We start from the raw sequence: 22,945 nt of genomic DNA, 5'->3' as shown, positions 1-22,945 counted from the left end.
TTACAAGTTAGTTCACACTTTTGAGAAATAAAAGCTGAGAAGGTAGGAAAAAAAGATCAAGAAAACCCCACTTAACTTTCCTCTCTAATTTCTGAGCACCATAAACTTTCTCTTGTCAAGTGTCTAATACATATTTCTGTCCTGGGAATTGAAGTCTGTTGATCTCATCTTGTGTAGCGCTGGTCTGGAAAGTGCTGATATGTTCCATTGGCCAGTATCAGAAATAATAAAGTTTTGTGGCCCCTCCATGGAACATAGTTCAGATTCTTGAGTGTAACACTTTGCATGAGAGAATTAATCTTCACTTTGTCTCTGAGTATTTAGGCTTTGCTTGCGTGTTTTTTTTTTTTTCTTTGTAGATCTGAGACTATGATTTTGAAGAAGGCTGTTAAAGGCATTACTATTTGCAGCTAAGGCATTTTACAATTACATTAGCATGTTCCTCTTTGTCAACCTAAAGCCTGCATGAAAAAGGCTTTTAAATTGAAGTTTCTTGTACTGCATTCAGAAGCAATAAAGATGGGCTTGCCCTCATCTTGAGTTCCAGTTCAGACTCCTTGACAGCAGACGCCAGGATGGATTGCATGCAGATGGACAACGAGATGGAGAGAGAGAGAGGCATCTAGGCAAGCTCAAGTGCGTTCTGAGGCTTAAAGACTAGTGCTGAAAGTTTACTATGCACAGAGTTTTAGAAAGCAAATAGTTGGACAAGCTCCAAATTAATGTGTTGCCATTGACTCAAAAGATTGTTTATGATGTGACAGAGTAACTCCGTTTTTCATATAGTTTTTCACGGTGGTCCAGGACAGACCAAACTGTGGAAAGCATATTGTGAATGGTATAACTGACTGGAAAGGGGTTGAAACAGGACACTTAACGGGCTTTCTTATCTCAATGTTTAGGTGTAACTAATCCCAGAACATGCATAAAGCCATCTGTGACTTTGACAGTCAGAGGACACATGATTTAAGATGAAGTAAGAACTCCTGCAAGGCCTACAAAAAGATAATTGATATCAACTTCAGTTTTTCTTATCTAGCTTGAATGTGAACAAGCTTTCTTCCACTGCCCGTTCTTAGACTCACTAGACAAAGGTCTTTTACTTGGCTGTTCCTTAAATGTTTAAGGTATCTCACAAAGAACACTAATGCTAACACAGTTTGTCATTCTGATGCTTTTGATGTGCACATGCTGCTTGTGAAAATGATGGGAAAATACTGAGAGTAACTGACAAACCGTGTTCACACACCTGGCAGCCAAGGGGAAGGGATACGGGGAGTGTCTGCGCGCATCTGGGAGGACACTGAGCAAGACAAATCTTTCTGCCACCGTGAAAGGAAAAAACTTAGGTGGGTGTGGGCGGGAGAAGGTATGATTGTTTTCTCTGCAGAACAGGAGCGGTTAGGGAAATTGTTTATTTTGTTCTACCAGTACAGGAAATGTCTTTGTTTATCTGTGGCACTGGAAGAGGCGAAGTCTTTCTCTCTGGCAACAGGGATAGATTTTTTTTTTTCTTAGGCATAGAAAAAGGAGACATTAACTTTTCTGTCTTCTTCTGTGGAAGGAGATCAAGTGAGGTCTGTCTACATATCTACCAGCTGTTTCAAAAGGAAAAAAAATATGCATGGTCTGTACAGACTTCAAAAAACACTGAGCATAGGTAGGAGAGTTCATTTCAAGGCTGTCCCAAGCTGAGCGAATGTTCAGATATCTATTTTTGGCTCTAATGACGTTCAAACTGACAGATCAGGAATTCAAAGCATTGTACTCCACAAAGCACGTTGTACGGTCTGGAAAACCAGGCAAATAATGCCCCCTGCACTCCCATTTCCCTCATTCTACCTTGAGGCACAAATGACTCCAGGGCAATCCCAAAGGCTCTCTTCCCTCGCTGCTATTTTTTAAGTTTTCATCCGATTACATGTTACAAGTACCATCCTTCTCCTCCTAGTTCGACACAAGTCAGCCCCGCTGCCTGAGGAGTGGGTGATCCCTCGACTCCTCTCCCCCACTGCGCACCCGGCTCCCCACACAGCCCTGGCCCCGCCGGCCGCCAAGATGGCTGTGACCCGGGGGTGACCAACGGCCGGGCGGGACGCGCGCCCCCCCCGCCCCCTCTCCCCGCGCCCGGGGCCCGGCGCGAGGCGGCCGTTGAGCCCGCGGGAGGCGGCCGTTGGGCGGGCGCGGGGGGAGGCGAGGGGCCCTCCCCTCCCTTCCCCACTCCGCGCCGGGGGAACGTGCGGGTACTCGGGGGGAGCGGAGCGGGAGGGGGCGACAAGGAGGGACGGAGGGAGGGGAGGCAGCCGGCGGGGCGGGGACCGCCCCTCCTGTGCGCTGTTTGTCCCTGTTCCGCCGCGCGAGGAGGAGGGCCCTGTCCGGCCGCCTGCTGCTGCCCCCTCCTCCGTCTGAGGGGACCGGGGCGACCGGAGCGGGCGCGGGGGAGGTGATGAGCTTGGGCCGGGGGCTGCGGCGGCGGCGCGGCTGCTGCTGCTGCTGCGGCGGGAGGCGACGGCGGGCCGTTGGAGGGTCTGTCCGGCCGGCCCGAGGCCAGGGGGATGCAGCGGAGGACGTGTCGGGATCTGGGTGTAGCTGATCGGAGAAGAGAGGCACTCGCCGACCGGAGAGGCCGAGAACCAGCGGAGGAGAGCCACCCTGACATGCCTTTTCCTCTCCCTCCTCTCCAGCGGCCATGTTAACCAGAAAACCCTCAGCTAGCGCCGCCGCTGGTGCTGCCTACCCAGCCGGTAAGAAGCGTGCAGCCACGATCGCCGCCGCGTCGGGAGCCCGCACCGCCCCTGCCGTGCTGGGCCGCGCCAGGCTGGGCCGTGCGGCGCTGGGGCGGGGGAAGGCGGCGGGGGGGAGCTCGACCGCACCGCGGCTGCCCCCGCAGCTGCCGCCGTAGCGGGGCCGTGCGTGTCGGAACAATGATCCGCCCTCCCCCCGGCAACCGAGCCCGAGGGGCCGGCGGGAGGCTGCGTGTTCGGCTCCGGCATGCTGGTGTGCGGAGTGGCGGGTTCGCCTCGGGGAAGGGAAAAAAAAAATAGAGAAATCACTTAGGAAAACGACCCAGAAAAAATTGGCAATTCCTGCTTTTGCCGGAGCGGCCGCGTTTGACAGGGGGCAGCGGTGCCCGTCTCCTCTCCCCGCTGTAGACTTGTGAACTCCTGGCAGGTTCCCGGCGGCGCCGGGATTTCTTCGGGCCAGACGGCTCGGGGTGGGTTGGGCGTCCGTCCAGCCCCGAGGCGTCTGCGGGGCAGAGCCGGCTTGTTCTCCCGGTTAGGCGTCTGCCGGTGGCGGGTTAATCTCGGATGAAGGGTTTAGCCGGGCGAGCATGGCCCGCCCGCGCTATTAGCCGGATCGGTGCGTGTGTGCGCCGCGGCGGTGATTAGCTTTTAGTGGCTTCTGCCTGAAGCAAGACGGGCGGCGGTGCCGGCGAAGCGCTGGGGCCGCCGCCCCGACGGTCGCGCTACCCAGAGGGGTTGCCGCCGCCGCTGCTCTCCGCGCTTACCCCTCTGCTCTCCGCAGGCAGGGCAGGGGACAGCGGCCGCCCGCTGCAGTCTTCCCCGGGCACAGGAGCCGGGGTTTCCCGGGCAGGAGCTGGAACCGGCCCGCCGTCGCCCCTCGCATTGCCGCCGCTCAGGGCCAGCAACGCCTCCCACACGGTGAGCCCGGGCTTGGGGCGGGGGGGTCGGGGCAGGGAGTGGGAAGGGGCGTCCTGCCCAGAGGGCTTATCGCGCCGCCGCCCCTCTCCTTTTGCCGGGTGTCCCCCGTGGCGGGACCGATCCCTCATGGGCACCGCGGGGCAGGAGAGGGCAAGGGTCCCGCCGCCGCCCTGTCCAGACTAATGAGGCGCTTGGTGCTTAAGCGAAGTGCATATGATTTCTACAGACCCGGATCAAATGTGCATGTTGTGAGACTGGATCTCTGTGACTGCACTGAGAAGCAGCTTTCTCCCTCCTCCTCCCTAGCCCTCTTTCAGTGTGGTTTTGTGTCTCATTTTCAGTGACAAATTCGATCTTCCACACTCGCACAGAGGAGCTGTTCTGGTAAATGCATTTTTTGAGATGACATTATTTTGTCAATGAATTTAGTCACTGTGATTAAAGGGTCGCATGAACTGTAGTGAAAAATGAAGGCTGGCTCCCCTTATTAGCTCAGGCTGGTAGCTGTCTTCTCTAGAAATAGCTATCACTGTACTCGGCGATAAAGATCGGATTAATTCAACTTTATTGCTGCAGTAGTTTACCTAAAGAAGTAAGCACTGATGGCATGAAAAAGATGTTATTTTCCGATTCTGTGATATCTCACGTTATCTCCCACCCCTAGTTAATCTAATAGGAATGAAACTTTACAAGTATGCCACTATATATGGATGAGGGAGGGTATCTCTGTCCTGAAGGCATGAGGGGTAGAGAGAGGGATCTATATGTTTTCATGTTAACACTAAATATCCGGAATTTTTATTGCATACATTTCCTTCTAAATTATGAAAGATTTCATTCTGACCCTGAAAGGCATTGATGGCATATTTTTCTTAGAATTAATGAGTTCTTCATGGATGCTCACATACTATCTTCGTAAACATATGGTAGAGCTTTAAATGGTAATGTGATTATGGACTAGTGGAAGGTGAAACCGTGCATTTAGATATTAGTGTTTCAGTGACTTTCTATGTAGCTTCAGGGGTAAAAGCGTCTTATTCAAATCCATTTATAGAAAGAATTGGCTTAAATTAAAAAAACCCTGCACTATATGTAGGATATTCTCAGAAGAAATGATATTCTGCAAATTCAAGGTGGAGCTGCGTACTTGAGATCAACATCACTGTCTGTTTATGTAGCTACGTTATGAATTGTTCATTCGTATCAAGGGCCATTTTTTTTATATTCATGTACCAGTTAAGTGCTGGTCGATTTTTAGAGTTGGGGCAACAGCTTAATTTTTTTATAAAAACAGAAAAGAATGTAGTACAAATGGCCTGGACACTGGTAATGAAACTGTACATACATATGGGCCTATAAATAACAGGGCCTGCATGTAACAAAGCCCAGACTTAATTTAGGATTTGTGAAGGTGTGGTGGTCCAGCTATATACCTGGGACTACTTACTAATTTTGGAAGTACAGAACTTTGGTATTTTTATACATAGTTTTATGTCTGTGTGTATTATATATAGTGTCTTTGCATATATAAATATGTGTATGAAAACAAAATCTTTATGAAAGCATGCAAGGGGTGTTCAGGCATTATATTTCTGTGTTTCAGGTATTTTTATGCACATATCATTGTGTATGTATGCATATGTTTCTATATAGCCATGTATGCTGTATACATGTGTGTGTATAGATACAAAGAGATGAAATTCTTATGGAAGCACACAGAGGTGATCAAGCATTATATTGCTGTGTTTCATGTCCCTCTAGATTCCGACTGTTGCACGCTCTGCCTTTCCTTTGTGCTATAGAGCCTGCTTTACAGTATTTATTTAGCCTTGGGTACTATTATGGAAATGCCTCAGACTGCCTTTATGAATTTTGTAGGTGGTTATTTTGTGGTTGGCTAATATAACTTTTTGTGGTAAGGATCAGATGTGACATCAGAATGCTGGATTTTAACCTTAAAAAATAAGGGCTATATCTGTTATGTGATCTTTCTATAAACTTGGGGCCTAGTGACCTCAGCTGACACTGATTGAAACCATTGGTTTTGCATCCCACTACTTCCTCCAGTCAGACCTACCTATTATAAAATGGAACATTTCAGTTTTCTTAAGCCATTTTTTTTCTTTGTGTTCATTTACTTATTCTGTTTTCATCCCTGTTGTAGTTATGTGGCTTCTCTAATAGCTAGAAATTGAGAGTATTTCTCCTTGTTTTTCAGATTTTCAGAAGGTATAGTTTACTTAGGTGGTTGAACTTGCCGGTGGTTGGATGTAAGCGTGTATACTGTATATACACTAGTTGTGAAGAGAGGATGAGATTTAAGGTATTTTTGAGTTTAAGCTAAAAAATTTTCTTTTCATACAGAGAGAATAAATCCACTGTCATATTTCTTGCAGCAGTGAGTTGTGTCATCTAAACTCTAGTGAAACTATTGTCTCCTACTTTCAATTGAAGTTTCATTGGTTGGTAGAATATAATAGCATGGAAGAGCAGGGGTAGCAGGAGGGAAGATGCTGTTTTACACAGGTTTCTTACCACAGGGGAGAGGTTTGGGCTGCAGCCCCTGCAGTCACAGCAACCTTTTTTGCTAAGCAGGCTGTTGTGTATTGTACCAGGGAAAGGTTTTGTTTATTTTTTAAAAAATTTGTGGCTTAATTGTAGGCTTATTCGTCCCTGCTTCCTTCCCTGACTATCCTTTTGGCTCATGGTGGAAAATGGAAACTCATTTCCAATCCGTTGTCGTCTTCATTTTCCTCTTCAAAGTCATTGCTTTCTTTTTGAAGGCTTAAGTTCTTGCCTTGATGATTTGAACCTTTTTCTATTCACTCTTCTCTTTTTGTTCCGGTGTTCTTGCATCCACTTGGCATGCTGCAGTAGAGATTAACTTACTTGCCTGCTGCTCTGCTTGTGTAAATCCCCACCTGTCTGTGAATCTCTCTCCCGGACTCGTCTCTGTCTTCTGCCTACCTTCATCTCTTTTCTTTCTTATTTGGCACATATCACTGCATTCTGGACTCCTGCTGTTGCTCTTGCAGTAAAGCAGTCTTGATCTTTTTCTCCTCCCGTCTAGTACTGTAGCAACAACCCATTTACAGTGCATGATTCAGTACCTTCCCTCTTCAACCCCTTTCTAAGACTTTCCCACAGCAAACCTGTTTTCTTTTGCCACAAGGGATGAATGTCCATCCATATGCTTTTGCATCAGTTGGTTAGTCTTATTTTTTTTTAATAATATACATTATAATTGAACAGAGATTCCTGGACTCTGTGAACATGAAGATCTGGTGGGTCATATGCTGCAAATTTTTATTCAGGGCAGCTGCTTTAAAACAGGCAAAACCAAACAAAATACCTTCGTATTGTGGTGTTTTGATGTAATAAATTGCCACAGAAATGCTGCCATGTTTCAGTGGAAGTAACTGTACAGTGGTGACCTGAACTTTGCTATATCTAGATTTTTGTTTTGAAGTTTCTGCTTCTTCTACGTAAAACTTTTGTCTAGGTGGGATATGAAGCTATCTTAACTTTTAATGGGGTGGTCTGGAATTTAAGCTTCAGCAGTTGGTGACTGAGCTTGTGGACTGCTGTAGATCTGGATACATCTCATATGTATACGCTTCAGCTTACTCAAAGGGTTTAATTTACTGTCCATTGACTGTCTTTTTTCGTTTCAACATGCATAATACATGCAAGGTGCCCCAGCAGTATGGAGATGCTCTGTACCTGCATAGTCCTGACAGGAGGAAAAAAAAAAGTTAGGAATTGTTATCACTTTTGAGGCATAGTTCTGTCTGTAAAAATATTTGCTATATAAAGTCAAAGTTAGCTTTTCGAAAAATAAGCTTGTATGGACCAGATATGACAGCAGCAAAAAATCCAAATGGTATGTTTTTTCTACAGCTCTTGAGCCACAAGCTCTTTGGGAGAATGGCTTTGTCTTTTTTGGTGTATAAAACCCATACTCGTAATAAAACCATTATGATAATCCTGCATCGTTGTTATCTTACTAATTAGCGGCTATTTTTAGTTCTGAATAGAGGAATGTTGTTGAATTCATTTATCAAAGGAAAACGGCCTTTTGTACATTTGCTCAGGTTGTGGTCAGCAAAATAGGCAGTGAAGCATGCTACACCTGTAAGTGTATGCTTCTAGCATGTTAAACACAGTAGGGCTGAAACTGGAATGCCTAGAAATGCTGTAAAGAAATGGGTGTATAGCATAACATTTTTTCTTTAATCAACATATGCTTTGGAACACTGCTTCTCCCTTATTCTCACCTATGAAAAGTAATAGCAGATAAAGGCATCTTCTTCCTGTGCAGTATTTCAGCAGGCCATTGTGATTGCTTTATTACTAGGATTCATTTTATAAACTTTCTTAGATTTTGATTGACATCTATATCTCTGATTTTGCTCAAAATAAAATTATAGTATATAGCTGAAGCACGTGCCTGTCTTGGATAGTGTTACAGACTGCTAAAATCACATCAAGTGACTTTTACAAAGATGGAATATGTCTTGGTGCTTTTGGAAGATACAGTTGAGAATAGGTATATGCTACTGTGGTGTTCAGTCCTGTAGTCATAGTTTTGTAGGTCTTGAAACAGAACATTGCATTGGCTGAGTGTTACTCCAAAGGAATTGTCAGTTGGTTTTTTGTTAGCAGGTTGGACTCAAGTTTATGCTACTTCTGTGTTGTTACAGGTCTGTAGTCTAAGGGTACTAAGTTACTGTTCTACTTCTGCCCCTAAACCCCTTTGTGCAAACAAACAAAAACCCAAACCTCAAACACTCCCATCCCCAAAAAAGGGGTGTGTTTGTTTTGTTTTACATGGTGTCTGTACTTCAAAGGTTAGGTTTTCGGCATAGCCATCAACTTCCATAAACTGAGCAAACCATAGCAGCAATTTTGAAGTGATGAAAAACTACTGAGAGAGGGAAAAAAATCACATTGTTACATTTTCTGTTTTGGAATTGATGTAGCCAGAAGACTCAGGAAGATGAGTTCTTTCCATTTAAGCTTACCTGTTGTTTCGATATGTTTTATGGAGAATTGTGTACGTCAGTTTTTGAAGATGTGCGCTATAAAAAGTTGTAAATCTTTGAAAGTGAAGTATGCTATGTAAGTGCATGCAGGTTGTCAGCTATGTAGGTTGTTGGTTCTGGAATTTAGAGGCCCATCTGCAGAAGCAAAAGGAAGACACGTTATTAACATCTCAGGCTTATGGTTTTGGATGAAAGATGGAGCTTCTGTGTACCATGAACAGGCCTAAGAAGGCTGTAGTGCTCTGTAGCTTTGCAAGCCCGTTAGTAGTGGTTCAGGGAACTTAACAGCATCAGTGGTGAAGCCTGTGGAGCTTGTAAGCAGTGCGAGTCTGAACTTGACAGCAGTCTCAGACACCCGGTAGCCAGAAGTAGATGGGCAGAGCAAAAGGCTGGTGGAAATTTCCAGGTTGGAAATAGAAGAAGTGATGGTGATTCTTGTGCAGGCAGTACCGTGAGATGGGTAAAGTCCATTTTTCATATTGACTTTGTGGTTGTGATATGTCTGATAGCTCTGAAGCTCCTGTTTCGGTTTTTGAAAGAAAAGCGAGCTCTCTTCTCCCCTACAGCTTTTGGAATAGAGCCTGTGCTAATTTGGTGTCTTTTCTTCCACAAAGAAAACCAGTGCTACTGTCTGCATCTGCATTTGCATTCCCCAGCAGCAGCTGACTGAAACTGGCAAAACCGGTCATTTTGGATTTGGGGTGAAGCTGGGATAATGCTGGTGATTTCATTGTGCTGCTTGGCAGAAAAGGCAAACTGTGAACAGCAAGAGAAACCATGAGGCTCCCTGAAGGTGCAGGAAGCAGAGCTACATGGTTTACACTTTAGAATGTGTTTGCAAACATGCTTTTAGGAAAAATAACTCTTCAGTCCCTGTTGAGAGTAGGTAAATGTTTAGTTTTTTTCCAAGCCCTGATACAAAGCAAATAACTGAAATTTGAAGAATTCCCCACTACATCTATTGAAACAAGCAGTGCTTAGGAAGGGCGGAAAAATAGTTAAGTCTGAAAACAGGTGATTCAATTGAAAAAAAAAAAAAATCAAGATGTGAACTGTGGCAATGAGTATTTTGGTTAAGAAATTCTTAAAGATGATTTTCTCCTCTATGTTTTTTCTTCCTTACGGTACGTTAGAATTGTCTACTTCTGGTTTGTCCAGATATGTTCTGTTTTGTTGTTCAACCAGTGCCACTGAAGAAATATCTACCATGTACATGTACCATGAATTTCCTAGCTTAAGTACTTGTAGTCTGTACAGTTGCTCTGCTGCTTCATTGTGCATTTCTTATGCTGTTTTGCAATACTGGATGTGCTGAGCCTCCAACACATCTTACTGACTAGATCCGTTTTTTCTGAGATGCGCCATGTAGCAGCTCATGGGGCTGAATTTTCTTCTCAGTAACTGCTGTTTATATAGAGGATCAGGGCAAACTTCAGGGAATTGCTACTGCAGTGCACTTCAAACTTGACCTGAAGGAATTCCCTGTAGGCATGATAGGTTTGTTAAGTCCCCGTAGATGATTTAATTCCTGGGGATTTTGAGACATCAAACTAGGAAGGGAATTAATGTCAATATCTTGTTTATCTTCACTGTGCTTAAATGTTACCAGCATGTTTTGCTCTGAATTGCAATTGCTTGGTAACACTTTGTATGAGATTGATCAAATTTGATAGTGTGAACTCAAATTGCTCTGCAAATAAACATACACAATCAAACTGCAATGATGAAATAAAATGGACCAGTTATTCAACGTGAGTCAAAATGCAATCAGAACAGCAGTCAACTTAGCAGAAGCAATCCCTGAGAGCTCTTATTCTTACGTTGTGTGAGTTTCAGAGCTGCAAATTTCAAAATATTATCCAAAGGTGAGGGTGGTTTCCTGCTGGCTACACATTGGGAACAAATTACTGAATTTACAAAAAAACGATTCTTCCATAGCAGACTGATACCTTAACAGAAGCACAAAGTATGCTAGAATCTGTGTTGCATGTCTTGGTTTTCTCATTAGGAAGCACTTCTGCGATTGCAGCACAGATTTTGTTGCCTCATATCACAGCACACAACTGTCATTTTCTGATTTCATTTCAGCAACCTTAAGTGAACAGGGAATGTGTTTTCCTTAGCTACCTAGAAAAAATAATTCTCAGATTAAAAGTGCTCTCAACCCTGTCTTGATCATCTGTCTGACAGTATTGGTGAACTTTTGGTTAGTAATTTGACATAAATATTAAGACTAGTGAATCAGCTGGAGAGACAGCAGGGGAATTCTTCCCACGTTTGTATAAGACCAGGCAGATGACAAACTAATTATTCTCTGCTTCAAAGCAAATGAGGAATTCTAAGGACAACTGTTTTAGTGGCAAGTATATGCTTGTAAATTTAATGGTTTTCCTTAAAAATAACAGGTTTTCAGCGATAGTTGTTTTCACAGCCCACTACTTCCAGTGTTTTCCTTGAAAATGCTCGATTCTGCTGTTTATGTCCTTGTGAAAACTGTCCAGAACAAATGTAAATTCTAAAATCAACTAATCCTTTCTTTCAATTCCTTTAAAATAAAGTTAGTTGTATATTCTTCAAGGTAAAGATTTTCTTTCAGCTCCAGTTTGTATCAGGCCCCAAATCTCATCTTGGCTAACAGTTATTATAAGACTGGTTTGGGAAAGTGCTAGAGGATATGCTTGTACTTCATTGGTCTGAATGCCTTGCTGAATAGTGGCTGTCTCAATTGCAAGCAGTGAATGGCATCTCTTGAACTTCAGAAAAGTGCAGGCTTTTTTCCTCTTTGTGCATGTCACAGTACATTCCTTATTGCTTAAAATTGTATCTGGGGCTTTTGATATACAACAAATTTAGGAACAAGTTAAAATTTTGATTTCTGAGAACAGGTGACTAGGAGAGCCTTAGCCATGTAAGTTCAAGCAGGCATCATATATTGATCTCCAGCATAAATAAAACTGCTACTGTGTTCCGCAAAGTGTAATTTAGTGTCCCTCAAGCATACTCCTTGATATTACAGGACTGTTGCCTTGAAGATTCCTTGGAGGAATTGTTAGCTTATCATGGTAGCACATGTGTGATTGCCTTGTTGCAGACATTTTAGAGAGTCATGAAAGTGGCCTTTGAGAAATAAGGATCTGGAAAATTTTACAGCACCTAACCATATCACAGGATATGTGCTGTATTTTTCAGATTATCTGTAGACTGCCGACTTCTACAAAAATACTTAGTTTTCAGGTGATTTAGGCAGGATGGCAGGTTGCAGAATGAATGGTGAAGCACAGAGTTCATGCCTTTCTTGTTAACTGGGTATATATTTATTTTCGATTTTAGGTTGGAGGCAGTAAGCACACAATGAATGAGCACCTCCATGTTGGTAGCCATGGACAAATCCAGGTTCAGCAGCTGTTTGAAGATAACAGTAACAAGAGGACGGTTCTGACGACACAACCAAATGGACTTACAACGCTAGGCAAATCTGGATTGCCAGTGGTTCAGGAGAGACAGCCAGAGAGTGCTCACAGACGACAAGGGAGCTCCAGCTCTTTAAAATCTACAGATGGAACAGGGAAAGTGAAAGCCTCTGTTATAACACCAGAGCAGGCAATGAAGCAATACATGCAAAAATTAACAGCTTTTGAGCATCATGAGATTTTTAGCTACCCTGAAATATACTTTTTGGGTCCAAATGCAAAGAAACGGCAAGGTGTGATTGGTGGTTCCAACAACTGCGGGTATGATGATGACCAAGGGTCTTACATACAAGTACCCCATGATCATATTGCATACAGGTATGAAGTCCTGAAAGTTATAGGGAAAGGAAGCTTTGGGCAGGTGGTGAAGGCCTACGATCACAAGATGCATCAGCATGTAGCACTAAAAATGGTGAGAAATGAAAAACGTTTCCACCGCCAAGCTGCGGAAGAAATTAAGATCCTGGAGCATCTCCGGAAACAAGATAAGGATAATAACATGAATGTTATTCACATGTTGGAAAACTTCACATTCCGCAGCCATATCTGCATGACATTTGAATTGCTGAGCATGAACCTGTATGAGTTAATAAAGAAGAACAAGTTTCAGGGCTTTAGCCTACCTTTGGTCCGCAAGTTTGCCCACTCAATTTTGCAGTGCTTGGATGCTTTGCACAAGAACAGAATCATTCACTGTGACCTTAAACCTGAGAACATTCTGCTGAAGCAACAGGGTAGAAGTGGTATCAAAGTGATTGATTTTGGCTCAAGTTGCTACGAGCATCAGCGTGTCTACACTTACATTCAGTCACGGTTTTACCGTGCACCTGAAGTCATCCTTGGTGCTCGTTACGGGATGCCCATAGATATGTGGAGCTTGGGCTGTATTCTAGCAGAGCTTCTCACCGGTTATCCACTTCTACCTGGAGAAGATGAAGGAGACCAGCTGGCTTGTATGATTGAGCTATTGGGCATGCCTTCTCCAAAACTCTTAGATTCATCCAAGAGAGCCAAAAACTTTGTGAGTTCTAAGGGTTATCCCCGCTACTGCAACATCACAACCTTGTCCGACGGCTCTGTAATACTTAATGGTGGACGCTCTCGGAGAGGAAAGCTACGTGGCCCGCCAGAGAGCAGAGAATGGGGTAATGCATTAAAGGGATGTGATGATCCCCTGTTCCTTGACTTCTTGAAACAGTGTTTAGAATGGGATCCTGCTATCCGTATGACACCAAGCCAGGCTTTGAGGCATCCCTGGCTAAGGAGACGGTTGCCAAAGCCTCCGACTGGGGAAAAGGCCTCGGCAAAGAGAATTACAGAGAGCACTGGTGCTATAACGTCAATTTCCAAGTTACCTCCCACTTCAAGCTCGGCTTCAAAACTGAGGACTAATTTGGCACAGATGACAGATGCCAATGGGAATATTCAGCAAAGAACAGTATTGCCAAAACTTGTTAGCTGAGTTTGAAAAACCCAATGCTGTTAATATGAGAGATACAATGTGGCTGAGCCTTATTTGTATGAAAAAGTAGCTCAGATATACATTTTTATTTGCTCAATAACTTTATTCATTTGTATCTTTCAGCACTCATTTTAAATGTAAGAAACGTTGATTTTGTTTTTATAAAAACACGGGGACAATGCTTTAAGTTTTTATACTTATTTTTTAAAATGTTTGTCTTCTACAGTACAATTAGCCTTACTGTAACTAGTGTGACACAGTAATAAACATCAGTGGCAGGCCACTGGTTACAACATGACTGTCATGCATTGCAGCGTGGTGTCAAAGGTATTAACCTTTCTCTTCCATGGTTCATATTAAGTCTCACCTGGGGTAATTTGTAGGTCTCTGCCTTTTGGATTTTATGGGTATGGGTCTTGATTCTGCAAACACTCACACCTATGCCTGACTGAACTCCAGGACGAATACTCAAATACAGTTAAGCGTGAACTTAAAATGTGAAGTGGAGCCATAGCATGTCACATTGTTATTTTCTGTATGGTAGCCCAGGGAAAGTAGTGGTGTCACTAATGGTACAGTCACCTCCTCTGGAATGCTTTCTGTATTCAAAAGTAATGCTTTTGATTAAAATGGGCATTTAAATATAACGCAAGAAAGAAGAACTTCCAGGGCTAAAATTGCTCTTACCTTGCATGCTCGCAGTAGAGTGAGAGGAATGGGTGGGCAGTCTCAGAAAGGGTAAAAATGGAAGTAAGTTTCTTCCTCTTAAGTCTGAAAGTGACTGATGAGTTGATAAAGCAAAATGTTCTGGACTTCATTTCAGGTATATAACGTTGAGCATTCACACTGGGCTTCTCTCTCTTTCCCTGCCCTCCCCCCGCCCCATCTCCTGTTTTCTCTCCTAATGTGCAGCTTGGTCTCCCTAAATCACATAGGCAGAAGTGCTTGTTCTGTCAGTTTTATACTGTAACTTCCAGACTATTATGGTACATGGATTTCACAGATTGCTTTTATTTTTTATGACGATGTTTGTTGGAGCGACTGTGACCTCTCTGGTACATTTACACTTCGAATCTGCATGTGGGAGCAAATACTGTGTTACTACATTGCTTTCTGTAGAAAAGTACTTCACCTTAAACAGCATAACTGTAAGTGGAAAGATCCTCAGTGGAAAGCTTGTCAGCTGGCAGACATGATCCTAAATACTTTCTAATAAGGAAGAATTATCAAAGGAACATTATATGGTTGGAATTTGATTTAATCTTTGGCATTTGTAGCTGAAAATTACTTTGAAGGAACAGTTAGAGATATGTGTAGATTTGTTCACTTGTGTGTGTGCTAATGTTTGTTTTTTCTTTTTTACTTTGGGCTGCATTCATGGAACAAAGATCGTTTTTACTGAGGAATAATATCTAGACCTATGAGAGAAATATTCACGCGTTGTAGCATGTTTTCAACAGGAACAGTTTGAAATCTAAGATCAGTATTTCATAACGTACAGTGGCTGTGGTCTACACTGGATGTATACAACATATGGAAAGGGAATTTTAAATAAAGTAGAACATGATGTAGAAGGATTATGGATGTTAGAACAAGACATACTAAGATGGATTGCATTAAACCTCAATAACTTTAATATAAGCAACATCTATATACACAGATTTTACTGAGTAACTTGTTGAAATTATGAAAAATACTTAAAGCATGGTCCCCTGAGAGGCCAAGAAAGTTTCCGGTTAAGTTCTCCTTCATATTCATTTATTTACCACTTACAGCTTAATCTTGTTTGTTTGTTTGTTTGTTTGGTTTGTTTTTAATTTAATGTAAGACTGGGGAGGGATATAAATACAAAGTTGCAGAATTCTCAGGAAACATATCGCTTAATGTCTTGCCAAAAAGTCAAAACCTAAAGAAGCTCCAAAAATAATTTGAGTGAGGATGGTATTTGTTGATTGGTAACTGCTAAAATTAGAGCATCAATCAACCATTTTTGTTACCTTTTTTAAAAAAGATTGTTTCCTGCCTCTAGTCAAATTAAATTATTTAGTGTTAAATGTTCACGTCTTTATACAATGTGTGTAAGTGCAATATGTAAACATGTATGAAATCATGTTAAAATGAAATATAGTAATACAGTCAAGAAAAGTGGCTTTTGGAATATGAATATTCACTAAGTTATGGTCAGTAAATTCTAATTCTGGAAAAGATATATATTAAATTCCATGTAAAATTAACTGACTCTCGCGACTATGGGAATACAATACTGTGTATTTTTTTACAGTAACTGGGAACCTTTACTTCCTCCACCACCTACTTGGCTTTACCACTCCTTTTTACCTAAACTCTTCCTGTAAAATTTAAGAAATAGGGATGCTTATGTTAAGAGCGGAAGAAGAATTGCCTCCCTTACTGTATTTTAAAGGGAATATTGACACATGTTCCTGCTTTCATGGCAATTTAAGGTGAAAACATAATGTTCATGGGTCATTAATGGGCTAAAACCACTAAATTTTCTTTTTCACGTAATCAGTTCTTAATGCCAATAATGCATTTGTGATCCACCTTGTTCATAAATGCTGCCGGAAACTTTAAGGCCAAAATATAGTGTGCAGAGCTATTTTTTTAACCCAGATACAGTGGAACTTCCTCTATGCTAAAGGAGCAGCTACATCAAAGTTTTTAGGTGATGTAGCTGCTTTTTATTGTAGCTTATTTATACCTGTAAAGGAGGGAGGGGAGGGGTGGAAAGGACGTTGCCTCTTGCTTTGATGTGATTTTATTCTAAGGGCTCTGATAATTAGGCTGATAGAAGTTGGCTTGGAAGCAGTGCTTAGTCTCACATGTTACCATTGTCTGGGGATGTCTCGGCTATTTTCAGATTTAGTAATAGCACAGTGTTGTCTTGTCTTTGGTTGCAGTCTCACTTGGCTCAGTTTCTTGCACCACTGGAGTGTTCATTACCACTTAAGTGTATTGGAACAACAGAGTGATGCAAGATGTGTAGATTAACAATAGAGGATGGATTGTGCCCTCGGTGTTAACAATGTGCCTTTTATTACAAATACCACGTTGTAGGGCATGCATCTTGGCCTCTTTACCCTTTGCATATGGGATAGTAGGGATGAAATCTATTTTTAAATGTTATACCTATCTTAAAACATCCTGTAGATGATCAAGGCCTTAATAGAAACAATAAGGCAATCACACTGCTAGGGTGGAGAGGACACTCTGTTTTTGTAGTACGTCTTCTTAAGGGGTTAAAAATGGCCCTTCCTCATTGGTTGTACTTTAACATCAAATTGATTTTTTTTTTTTTAAGAAATTTTTGTTATAGTGACACTAGACAGAAATCAACTGTATTTGTAAAAATTTACCTCAGACTCTTTAGTTTTATAGTGTGATTTAATCCCAGGGCATTTGGTATGAACCAAAGTGCATTCCTTTTATATATGCCTGGCTCTTATAAAGGTGGCCAGGGATTTTTACAATTTGGGTGCAAGGCACTTAAGCCACTTTTAACTTGGTGGGTGATTTGGAGTTAGAAATGACTTCATGGGAATGTTGAAAACACTTTAGACATAAGTAGCATTGGGCAATATTAGAATCTTTAGGAAAGGGTGTGCATTATTTAATGCCCTCCATTTTTTAGTATTCTTTTCCATCAATAATATTTGTGATAAGTACAAAAAGAACTCTTTTTTCCAGTCAGTAAAGATTAGAATATTGCCCAGTTTAATGCTATGGTAGCATTTAAATAAAATAACATTTGTGAATTATTGTTTCTAGGGGCTTGTACATCTCTGCTACAAATTGTAATTACTCAGTTCAACTGCTACAATTACGTCTAAGCAGTAGCTTGGGTTTTTATTGGGCAATGACTTAGACACGTGACTGTAATATGCTGCAACTGTGTGTACTGAAAACATGTGAAAAACGATTGAATGTGGACTGTGTATATATGTATGTATAATTTTCTGTGAGATGCTGCTGTTGCCACTTAACATTAAAGATGTTGTAGTGGGTTTTAATCCTAGTGGCCAGTTTTATGATACTGTATGTATTGTACAGCTGATGACAGGAGTTAAGACTGTTCTAGTGAATATTTGTTACATTTTATTGTTGTGGCCAGAGATCATTTCAGAATAAAATTTTATGTCCTACTTTACTTCTCTCCACTGTAGTTTGGGTTTTTTTCTGGTCGTAAAGAGAACCCTTGGAGTGCTGGCTTTACTTAAATGTGGAACAGCTTCTCCTTGCCTGCTGGAGACAATGCCAGCAGTGCCTCTGTCCCCCAGCATGCTTACTGGTACCTGCGTGTAGTAATTACCCATTGCTGGAGGATGACGACTTTGCTGCTGCTTTGTGTGTCTTGACAGCCTTGAATGTTGCCCTAAGGCTGGTTTTGCCCTGAGGTTTCTAAAGTTATTCTCTAGACTTAGAAAGTAATATATTTTGTATTTTTATTTGCCCCATACTTTAGAGAAAACCATATTTGGCAGGAATTTTGCCTCCATATGTGATTTTTATTGTCCAGCTGTTTTTTTAAGTTTTAAAAATAACAATAGATCTGATTTTATAAGGAATATTTGATTGGGAAAAAATGCACTGTATATTCTTTTTCTCAAAACTGCCTTTAAAGAGCCCAGATTTCTGCGCTGATTTTTGCGTCAGACTGACTTTTCAAAACTTGTCAGACTTTGTGAATCCTCAGGATAATAAGAACATACTGCACAAAGCTGGTAGGTTAGAGTGGGCTAAATTCTGTTCACATACACACCCAGAGTAATTTCATTGTTTAGCACAGAACTATATAATGGGTAACTGGCTACATTCTCTTCTTGGTAATGTCAACGTACACCCACAGCAGTTTCACTGAAAAGCTTTCTGAAATCAATGAGTGCAGGGTGAAATAAAGGATTTCAACTGCACTTCAGTGTCTGCTTTTCAGCATGGTTGGGAGATTCCAGAGCACAAAACCAATCAAGCTTAAATATAGATAAACACAGTTTACAGCCCCAAAGAGCAGCAAGCTAAAAATTACATCATTGTGGATTAAAACCTATTTGTTAATTGCTGTGTTCTTCTGAGGACAAAGGCCTTTTTTTTCCCCACAGTTATTTTAGCTTTCTTCATGGATTTCTTTTCCTTCTGACCTGTCTCTTGCCCTCTCCAGCCATCTGTCCCTCTTGCCAGCTCTTGTACACTTCTGTCACATCTGCTTTTTCACCTGAAGAAGGATAGGGGTCATCTCACCTGATTGGTGCTGTCTAGAAGTTGAGTTTTGGCCTGTGCTGTTTGCTGAGACTCCCAGTAGCTGGTAGGGAAAACTGTAATGCCAGTACCGCTCCCTCATAGGTCTGACAGAGAGCTCAAATGCGGCCCTTGGAATCCCACCCCGAATTGTGGTGTGTAGCTGCTGTTATCTCCACGGTGCTTCCTTCTGGAAAGAAACTGTGGCTTCCTTTGGATGTCGGCTGTGCACCTCCTATTTTTTGTTTTGTTTTGTTTTGTTTGTTTGTTGTTTGTTTTTGTCTCTTTTTTTTTTTTTTTCGCAGCAAACCAACTCTTCATTGGAATGTGAGGATTTAAAAAGCGGGTAAATATCTTGGGAAGTATCTGTATAGGGCTGTTTATGGTCAGGAGCTGCTATTTAGAGGGAGGAGAAAAGACACCTATAAGACAAATAGGGCCAAATTTGAGGTAAGCATGATCTTTCTTGGGTTCAGTGAAGGTTCAATAATCATGTCAGGATTGGGTTGAGATTGTCTTAAATGCATGTGAGTGTCTGAAAACCATTGATAACCTGTCATTTCAGTGGAAAAATATCTTTGAGAGCCTGTAATTTTAAACTCTATGCTAATAAAGGATAATATTAAAAGGCCTTTTTCTGTAGATAGAGCTTTAAAAATATTGTACATATCTTTAAAAAATATGATTTATAATGCTATTATATGGCTAACATAGTCTTGTGGTTTATTTCTTAAATGTTTCTGAGAAGAAGAATATTCATTTTCTTTGTCTTGAGTATGTGATAGTAGACATCTCCCCGTCATCAGATTTGCTATAGTGGAGCAGAAATGGCTTGGATAGAACTGGTTTCTGTTCCTTCACAGAAATCCTCTGTGACTCTTGGAACTGGGGTTTCTCTGTGTCATTTTCCCTGTTTGGTTTTGTGTGTTGTTTGTTTGCTTCTTCATTTGTTTGTTTTTGAGAAGTACTTTCCAGCCTTTGGCTGTGGTGAGTCTTGGATCTCTGCCGACTATCGGGCACTTTGGGATAGGGAGTACTGTAAAAATAATGTTTCTTTAGCTTTTTTCCCAATGATAGACAGAAAGTCTAGCTTAGTGCCAGACTCCAAAGACAGGGAGTGCACATTCACCTCCAGCTGCTGGGTTCCACTCTCCGCACCAGTCATTAACTTTGGTCTTTAATTTCTGCATGAAGTTCAGCAGAAGTGCCAAGTGCTGCAGAATAAAATGGCTTGTGGCCATCACTTTGAGGGGGAAGAAGAGACTACAAAAGCAATGTCATGATGTCTTTTTTGGAGAAAGTTTGGAACATAGCTGGCATTGGAGAGAGGTTATGCTGAGAAGTTCTTCATCAGGGAGTTCTACATAACACCCTGGGAGGTGGCAAATGTGGTGTTCCTGCTAACAATGGAAACTGTTTTCCCTTATGTTGTGGATTGTGTTTTCATTTCATTGATTCAATTGTCTGTAAGCTGGACATGACTATGCATACCTTAGTACCTAAGGTACTGTCCAGAGTAGCTGCAAACATTGAAGTGTTACTTTATAACTAACTTTGGTGAAGTTTTCATTCACTGACTGCCTGACCCAACAGTGCCCTATGCATAGCGTCCACGAGTCCATGTAAGACTGTCTAAATGCAAAGCATTGCAAAATAGAGGTGCAGTGAAGTATTAAACCTTGATTAAACATGTGTGAGAGACATGTCCACCAAGCAGAAAAAAAAAAAAAAATAGAATTGACAATTGTATTATGAAGACTTTAGGCCAAGTTTTGTTTTCAAGTATGGTATGGATTTATTTAATCAGACTTCTTTAATTTAATTAACATGATCTGAATAAAGAGATAACAGTAAGACTTTTTACTTCAGCTTCAGCATGGCAGTAAAAATTCCACACTGATTTTTTTTTTTTTCACAAGTGTGTGGGGTGCTTGCAGACACTACAAATATACTTTGCTCAAGCAATCTAGGTATAGAGATCAGCTCTAATATAATCTCCTGACAGATGAGAAGGACTTACAGAATGTCTGTGTGTGTGTGTACAACACATCTATATATATGTATGTATGTGTATATATGATTCTTTGAAAAACAATACCAAAAACTATGCAGGCATTCTTTGTAGTGCTTTACAAAGAAAAGAGATGTGGCTTCATTTTTCCTTTGCCTCTTTGGAGGTTCAGTATTATCCCAACTTTGTGTTACACACACGTCAAAGGAAACTCTCACCTCTGGAGTCCCAGTTTCACTGACGGGATGTGCAGAGCGAATCTCAGCTTTCTTGCTGGAGGCAGAAGGTGCTCGGTGAGCAGGAGATGGCTGTCACCCCAAGAACAGGTGGCCCTTGTCACTTTTTCCAAAGTGGATATTCACCAACGGGATCATTTCTCTTTTGGGATTATAGTCTGAGTTCATGCATTTTGACTGAGTTGATAAACTTCAGCAGAGAAAGAAATCCCCAAACCAAAACAGAACTTGTAAAGCCCACAGCTAGACTATTACAAAAACAGATTTCTGAAGACCTCAGTACTTGTCATGTCCAATTGTGACACTTCCAAAATGGCCCCTAAGATTTGAAAGACCTTTCCAAAGGTCTGCGCAGGGACAGCTTTGCTCAGGACAGCCCTGGGCTGGTGGTCCTTCCTACCCTGCACACTGATGGCAGCACCTCTGGCTGCCCTGCAAGGCTGGTGCTCCTTACGAGCTTCCAGCACTTCTGCCTTCCTCAGCGTGTAAAGAACACTTACCTCATGGGCGCACACACAAAAAAAGAAGTGTTGTTGAGGAGAAACTAAACGTGCATATCAAGGGCACTGCACACTAGCAGCAGGACAAAGCGCTGTTTGCCTGTGGGCCATGTTGCCCTGCTGGACCTTCTCTTCCATGGGCAACTCCCAGGCCTGCCAGCACCCATCTGTCTGCCACGTTGGGATGAACCAGCAGGCCTGATTCCCCCAACCTAGCCTGTCACTGCTTATGGCTCTGCCTGAAAATTGCTTGCCAAAGGCGGTGAACTGTTAGTGTGGTGCCTCAAAGATGAAGTTGTTGCCATAGGGTACCCAGCAGGATGTCCCAGCTCACTGGTGGGAGCTGGCCTGAGGGCAGGCTGTGCCCAGAAGCTGTGGACATGTGCAAGGGTGGCACTGGCCATGCTCCCCGTGGGGTGCTCCTGTCCCCGACGGTGCGTGTGGGGCAGGGACACCTCCCCTGTCCTCTCCTGCATGGCAGAACTGAAGGGTGATGATCAGGTAATGTGCTCTCATGCTGCAGGAAGAGGAACGTGCTCCCTACCCCAGGACTGGTAGCATCAGGCAAAAGCAGCTTAGGACTTGTCAGGGTGGGAAGTGAGGAGGCTGTAACACACTGTTCTGCTGGCACGGGAGGGAATGTTTCCAATCATAAGCATTTGCAGATGGCCTGTCTTAATTAGCTTTGACAAGTACCTAAGTTGCTGTAAGTTACACCACAAATGGGATCCTGAAGCTTTCATTTTTTGTCACTTTTAAATAAAGCTTTTTCCCTCCTCCTGGTATAGCATTTCCATTTTTCTTTCCATATAAGGCTTTTGAGAAGCAATGAGATCTTTGCGTAGCTGAGGAGCTATATTTTGATTGACTAAATGATTTATAATTAGGAGGTAGCTCCTGCCAGTGCTCTTCATATGTTGATTGAGAATTGCCTGCAGCAAATCAATGCAGGCAGAGCTGCCAGAAAGGCATGTTTATGTCTTCTCACAGCAGATACCTTTCAACCCCAAATTTCCTCCTTCCTCTGGTACTGACTCAGACAAATTATCTTTATGGCCAATGACTCTACAAGAGTTACAGGGTTGCACTCCAAGGGCCTTCGGTGAAATACTTACCCGTGCAGTTATTTATGATCTGTTGTGTGGGACTAGTGATGCTGGCAGGCTTTTCAGAGCTTGTGAATGAAAAGTGTGTGAAATAAAACTGAAGGCAAGTGTGCCTCTGCCTTTGAAGTTTGTGATGGAGAAATCTCTCCCCACCTAGTAGAAGCCACTGGGCTTCCTTGCCAAAAAGTTAGCTCTGGAGTGGG

The 22,945-nt window shown here is 42.3% G+C and overlaps 1 protein-coding gene across 2 annotated transcripts; it reads left to right on the top strand.

Moving 5' to 3' along the window:
* Positions 1-2,289: 2,289 nt before the first annotated feature.
* On the top strand, positions 2,290-17,804 carry DYRK2 (dual specificity tyrosine phosphorylation regulated kinase 2). 2 transcript variants are annotated; one of them, XM_065838160.2, is made up of 3 exons: positions 2,291-2,744; positions 3,526-3,662; positions 12,038-17,804. In XM_065838160.2, exons 1-3 carry the CDS (start codon positions 2,690-2,692, stop codon positions 13,637-13,639), a joined length of 1,794 nt encoding a protein of 597 aa, XP_065694232.1. In that variant the 5' UTR covers positions 2,291-2,689; the 3' UTR covers positions 13,640-17,804. The 2 variants fall into 2 exon arrangements, with proteins under 2 accessions (XP_065694241.1, XP_065694232.1); XM_065838169.2 differs by lacking the exon at positions 3,526-3,662 and having other exon boundaries at positions 2,290-2,744.
* The last annotated feature ends 5,141 nt before the right edge of the window (positions 17,805-22,945 follow it).

Source organism: Patagioenas fasciata, chromosome 1, assembly GCF_037038585.1.
Source record: "Patagioenas fasciata isolate bPatFas1 chromosome 1, bPatFas1.hap1, whole genome shotgun sequence".
In the NCBI taxonomy this organism is placed as follows: Eukaryota; Metazoa; Chordata; class Aves; order Columbiformes; family Columbidae; genus Patagioenas; species Patagioenas fasciata.
Note: the sequence above shows the minus strand (reverse complement) of the source record. Positions and strands in the feature narration are given on the sequence as shown.

Bases quoted from the DNA above. Each gene is read 5' to 3' on its own strand.
- DYRK2 (XM_065838160.2), top strand. From the start codon at position 2,690: ATGTTAACCAGAAAACCCTCAGCTAGCGCCGCCGCTGGTGCTGCCTAC. The intron at 2,745-3,525 runs GTAAGAAGCGTG...TGCTCTCCGCAG, and splicing joins TGGTGCTGCCTACCCAGCCG to GCAGGGCAGGGGACAGCGGC. The intron at 3,663-12,037 runs GTGAGCCCGGGC...TTTCGATTTTAG, and splicing joins CCAGCAACGCCTCCCACACG to GTTGGAGGCAGTAAGCACAC.